Source organism: Sylvia atricapilla, chromosome 15, assembly GCF_009819655.1.
Source record: "Sylvia atricapilla isolate bSylAtr1 chromosome 15, bSylAtr1.pri, whole genome shotgun sequence".
NCBI classification, from domain to species: Eukaryota; Metazoa; Chordata; class Aves; order Passeriformes; family Sylviidae; genus Sylvia; species Sylvia atricapilla.
Window position 1 is genome coordinate 13740450 of NC_089154.1, and position 6240 is coordinate 13746689.

General features: G+C 48.9%; 1 protein-coding gene across 1 annotated transcript; it reads right to left on the bottom strand.

The window, feature by feature from the left end:
* Positions 1-285: 285 nt before the first annotated feature.
* SOCS1 (suppressor of cytokine signaling 1) lies at positions 286-3177 on the bottom strand. Its single transcript, XM_066330251.1, has 2 exons — positions 3026-3177; positions 286-1271 (listed from the first exon to the last, which is right to left on the bottom strand). Exon 2 carries the CDS (start codon positions 1194-1196, stop codon positions 573-575), a length of 624 nt encoding a protein of 207 aa, XP_066186348.1. The 5' UTR covers positions 1197-1271; positions 3026-3177; the 3' UTR covers positions 286-572.
* Positions 3178-6240: the final 3063 nt, after the last annotated feature.

Sequence of the window (6240 nt, forward strand, 5' to 3'; positions counted from 1 at the left end):
ATTGCTGCAGTCTTAATACATTGTCCCTGCTCTCATGGATTTAGGAGAGATGGATTCCTGGGCAGATTCTCCCCGGGTATATTTTCTACTTGCTTGCCCTTTTTTGTTGTAGGCTTTTGCAGGAACCCTCTGCCTGCTGGGCTAGCACTAAGACAGACTAATTTGTAGGGCAAAGAAGCAGGACCACGTGGAGGAGACCTGTCTGCACTTACACACTCAGTTAAGCAGTTAAGTCTGCCAGCAGGAGAGCTGCCAGAGCATTTAAAACTAAAAACAGAGATGCTATTTTTTTTAAAAACTGTGACAATAAAGTTTATTACGTTAATACCGTTAAAAATATTATAAAATAGTAAAACATTCTGCTTGGCAGAAAAATTATGCCAGGGTTTTAAAACCCCAGGTTTGTGCAAACAGTTTTTGTAAACATAAGAAGTCAAGTGTTCAGGTTCCATCACAAAATACAGTAAATTGCTACAAAAATAAGTTTGCTCACTGTCAAACATATTTAAAAACCCAGGAAGCTGGATTTCATTACACATGTCTAATGTGTCCCTATACAGTTAATGCTGCACTTATATCTGAAATGGGAAGGATTTCAGATAGTCCTTTAAAACAGGATTGAGTGGGATCTGATTTAAGTTCTCTCTTCCAAAACTCTTCACGATGCTTTTCCGGCAGAGCTCCTGCAGCGGCTGCACCCGGACCTTGCGAAGGGGGGTAATCAGTACCTTCCTCGGGGAGCTTAGGTAATGTTCCAGCAGCTTAAAAAGACAGTCAAAAGTCTCTTTGCTGCCATCCAGGCTGAAACGCCCGGTCTGAAAGTTAATCCGGATACTGGTGGGTCCAGTCGCAGTCTTAACACTGATGGCAAAGAAGCAATTCTTTTGTGTGCTGTCCCTGATGAGGAAGGTGCCCTCAGGCTCAGACTTCAGCTTCTCGTGGGCAGCGCTGACGGTCAGAGGCCCCCAGTAGAAGCCACAGGCATCCAGCAGGCTGCTGGCTCGGGTGATGCTGCTGAAATCCGCTTGCGAGCGAAAGGTTCGGAAGTGTGTGTTGCCCTGTGCCTGCACAGTGCCGGGCCGGCCGGGGCCCTGGAAGCCTCGAGCCTGTGAGCGATCCCGTGCCGGAGGGTCAAGAAGCCGTCTTGGGTCTGCTCCAAGTGCATTATCTGCTGACACCTTGCTGTGCACTACCATCCTACAGCCGAGAGCAGCGGATGCGGTCTTCCATAGCGTCAGCGGCTACGGCAGGGCGTTCTTCCAGCAGCTACTCTGAAATGCCAAGGAGAGAGACCATGTGAGATCGATCCCCGGAGACTGCAATCGCTGAATGACCAGCTCTTCCATTGATACACCTCCCGCTCATTATAAAATAATAAAATATTCGTTTTCCAATTTACACCGGGCAAACAACTGCTCTCCTTTGGACAAGATTAGCAGCCTTTCGCTACAGCAAACTCCGAAGCTCTAAAAATAGTTAGCAAGGATCATTAACAGCTACAGAAGATAATACAGTTTCCATGCCATGAGCCCTTTCAGGGTTTTACAACTTGAATTACCAATTTTTCTGCCTTCCCAGCTACGATGTCAGAACTCGGCACACAATGTCATTATTTAGCGCATGCATTGTGTGAAAAAGAGAAAATGGGTGATGGCTGTGTTCCCAGAAACTCGGGGAAGAGAGTGAGGTGAGGTGCCACTGTAGGACTGAAGTGTAACTTGGAGGTGCAGCCTGCAACACGGTCACTTTACACAGTAATCCTAAAACTTGTATCCTCTCTCCTGTTAACCTGAGGCTGAGCCATAAAAGGCAATTTCCATTCCCCAAGTTCCCCTCGGGACAGCAGTGCTACAACCTACGAGCTTATACAAATCAACCTCTGTGAACCCTTAAAGCATTACTCCGCCGTCTCTCTCTCTTTTTTGTATCACATGCACTTTAAGTAGCCCAATCTAAATTGCTTCCTATTGATATATCTTTCAACATAAGGGACTAAATTCATCCCTCGTGTTACTTCAAAGGAATTAGCAGCGCTGCACCAGGAATGAGTTTGGCCTGAAACGTCTGCCTCTGACAGTGTGGTTCAATACATCTCCGCCGGCTGCCTTGACCTTACTGGCAAGCATAGATTTTAGGATTTATCCCTATAGTCAGATATAGATCTGCAGCAGCAGCTTGTTGAGAAACCTTGAAGGATTCTCAGAAATGAATCCCTCGGCCGTCTCACAGTTCAAGGTAACATGCTAATGAGGATTTCAAAGAAAGCATGCCGCTGGATTCCTGTCTATGCTAATTTAACAACTTGATGTTTGGTTTAATTTAGGTCATATTACCTCCTCAAGCACCTACGAGGGTTATAAAATCCGTAAGTTGGCAAGCAACAGGCTGAAAGTAGCACTGGGCTTGCTTTGCACAGCAGAAGGAAACTGATGCCAGTTTTTCCAATTACCGGGCCAGGATTATCGCTCAGTATTTAAGTTAAAAATTCAGTTTCAAGGCGCTCTGGGGAGAAATAAGCACTAAGCCCGAGATCTAAAAATCGAAGGACTCGCTAGCAGAAGCCGTAGGGAGCCAAGCGAGAGTTCGCAGTGCCTTTCCAAAGTGCACAGAGCAAACACGGGACACGCCAGTCTTCGGACCCGCAGGCCAGGGCAGGGATCTGGGACAAGGGTGCCACCACTGCGGCGGAGCGGAGCCTCCTGCGGGCCGCGGGTGGTCCCGGCTCCCACGGGCGGCACGGGGCCCTGCGAACCCATCTGAGAGCTCCCTTTAGTGCTCGTCCCACTGCTATACACCGGGCACGGCAGCTCTGTCTGAGCACGGACACCGAGCCAAAAAGGGAGGGGAAAATGCATTTAAAAAAAAAAAAAAAAAAGATTAAAGGGCAAAGACTCTGGAAGCCAGCGCGCTCTTTTCACATCTGGCAGGGCTCCTCCGAAATCTGCGCTCGTCTCTCCGCGGCGCCCGAGCGCTCTCGGTGCACGTCGCTGTTGGCACAATCCCCCGAGCAGAGACCCTCCCTTACCTCGGGGTGCCGCGGGCGGGGGCCGTCCCCGGAGCGCAGCGCACGCTGCCGGTCCCAGTGCCGCTGCTAGTCCTGGTCCTGGCCCCGGCGGCCGGCCGAGCATCCTCCGGCGAGCCGGGGCTGCCGCGGGGCGAGCGGCACGTCCAGCGCTGCCGGCCGCTGCAGCGCTCTGTGCCCGCGCATCGCTCCGGCCGCTGTTATACCCGGCCGGGCTCGGCTCGGCTCCGCCCCCGCCTTCTCGGAAAACATGTGGCCTCGTTCACTTTCGCTTTCCCTAGGGCGGGCAGCGGCCGCCGCTGGGGGCGCCCCTCGGCTCTCCTCAGTTTTCTTCTATCCGTCTGAAAAATAGCTGCTCTCCTCAGAGGTTACAGGGCAGCGGGGACAGGAGAGGTGAGAGGATTACTGTGTAACTTAAATGTTCAAGAGAGGACAAAACATTAGACCAATCATCTCCAAGTGTGAAAAGCGTTCAAAAAAGCTTATGAGCCTTCCACTGAGAAGACTGTAAAGATGCTTCGCTGGGGTTTGAGTTCTCTAAGGAGAATTTCCCTGGGTTTTTTTTTCTAGGGTAATCAGAATTAAAAGTAACTGTTCAAGTCCCAGCTGTATTTATAACCTTGCCGGCAGCCAGTGCAGGAGATGTGGAATGTTCTCTTGCTCACTCAGAAGATTTGAAACCTCTAATACCCCAGCAGTATCTTATGTGCTCCCGTGGGCAGGCTCGGCTCAGAAAAGCGTGCTTTCTTCCAAAGGAGATGTTTCTTAAAGTAATTACCACCAAATTTTAAAGGCAAAGAAGTTTTCCTGCAGTTAACACAATGTTTTGTGACAATGAAAAGGATCTCTGTCGAACGATTAAGGGGAGAGAGGCTGACAATGCCTTTAAGTTGTCCTTTGGGATGAAGCTGAGGGAATGTATTTCCTGGTTTGAGCTAAATACTCTTTTCAAAGTCGAGTGTGGTCACAAACTGACTTAACCTGATGGCAGCTGAGCACCTTACAGTGATGTGCAGCCAGTGTACAATAGGTGACTGGAAATTTCTGATGATTTTTTATCCACCAAAATTTACTGCTTATGTTCTGCCATGCAAGAGCATAGTTGTCATGAATTTGGAGAAGCAGTGTGCCATTAATTTTAAGACCTGGCACAGAGATTCACTTTATGCTCAGACTCCTCTCAGGTTTTGAGCAACAGTGCTTTAGTCAAGGTTTGGCATAAACTGCTGGAGGAAGCTCATCTGCCTTACTGTAAAAAGCAAAAGCATAAAAGAATAGTGGAACTGAAACTTCCCTTAGAATTTGAACATGCAATACTGCCACTCTTTGCTGTGGCATAGTGTGCTCCATGCAGGATTCCGTGGCTGGTTTGGATAAGGCATTGTTGGTGTTCACACAGGTAATACAGCCTTGCCCTTAACTGCTTAAAGTCTTCTCCAAGACAAAGCCCCCTTCCTCCCCCCTCCCCATCTTCCAAACAAAAGAGGTTTGAAGTGCTTAACTTTGTCAAGATAAGGTAAATCAGAACTGAAAGTACAGCTCAGATCCTCTTGACTCCTCCCTCAGTGCCCGAGGTGTCCAGCCAGCTCCCTCCCTGCTGCCTCAGCCTTGTCCTGCTGTCGCTGTGGCTTTAAGCACTCCATGGCTGTAATCCAGCATAGTGGGGTGTGTGTTTCTCACATGAGAAGGAGTTGGCTGAAGGTTGCTGTAGATGTGCCAGGAAAGCTGTTTCACTCTCATGTAATTTTTAATTTTGTAAGATCACAGGGGAAAGAAAGATCCTGCAGGTGCACGTGCAGTCTGTCTGCCATGGACTGTAGTGCAGCTGACAAAGTGCTGGTCCAAAAAGTCGTGTTCACTGAGCAGGAATGTGGTAATAATATTCTGTTGCAAAGGTAAACTCCCAGTTGCAGAGGAGAGTGATGGAGTGAACCTGCCAGCTTGGACACCAGAAGCCAAGTGTGTCAGGCTGTTCCTTATGAAGTTTGACACCATCCTTAGGCGAATCGCAGTGAGAGTGGTCCGGGATGCTCCATGAAATGCCTTAGAAAGGCTTGCCCAGGACAAGCAGGCTTCAGCTGTAGCGGGTGAAGGAGATTTGCACAGTGAGTGACGTTTTTGTGACAGGAGTTGAGGGTTTACATGTGAGGGTCCCACAAGCTGAGCTTTCTTGGGAAACCTCCAGTTTTGCTCACTCATGTTTCATTTTTGCAACCCTCCATTCCCATCCTTCGGTTTCCTTTCCTGCATCCTCGCCTCCAGCCCCGGCGGTGTGTGCCTGGGAAGGGCAGGATCCGACAGGCTGCGGGCACTGTACCCAGCAGAGGGCAGCGCAGAAATGGAGCCGGGCCGGAGCTGCTGGACAGAGCACGGGGGGACACATCTCTGCACCAAGGACTGAAGGTGAAAGCACTGCTGCCACTCCAGGTGATTCTGATCCGTGCTCAGCAGCGTAAGGAGCACTTGCTGCTTTTTGCGAGGTGAATTAGAGGCTGTTTGGTAAGTAAAGCCTTCCGTGTGAAATGCCTGTTTTTCTCCACATGAGAAACAAATTGTGTTCCCTTCCCTGCTGATGGTCTCAGAAAAGAAAAGCAAAATCTGGAGAGGAAACTATTTGGAGACATTTCTCCATCTTCTCTCCTCCCTTGTTTCTAGAGCAGGAAAGTAAATGCTTTTGCTCTAAAGGTTCATATCAGTAAGGCTCCAAGAGCTAGGATAAAGCACAAACTCAGCTTTTGTCGAGCATGAAAATCCTTACCCCTATTTTGTAAAAACTGTTTGGAAAAAATGACAGAAAATTCAGAGGAATTGCTGGGCATTTGTGCAGCAGGAGCACGACTTACTGGCTAGAAACAGGACAAAGGTGACAGAATCTGTTTAGAAAGCACTGGGAATAGGAATGCCAGGAGGCAGCAAGAGACAAAACATGGTTCTGAAGATGGTTTTGAAGGTAGGAGAGTACTGTATCTCTTGGGGATACGTGAGACATTTGCCTGTTGGTCAGTTTTCTAAACCCCACACTCTTAGCCCAACTAACAGAAAAATAATGCAGGCAGAGCTTCCTCTATTTGTGCTCCAAGCCTTTCCTCACCCTCTGAAACCACCAGGAGGGAGGAGGTTGTGATACCATGTGTGGTATTCCCCACTATAAATTCCATTATGGGGCATTCCACACCCTGTTGAATTCATCCCCACTGCAGGGACAGTCCTCTGGGGAA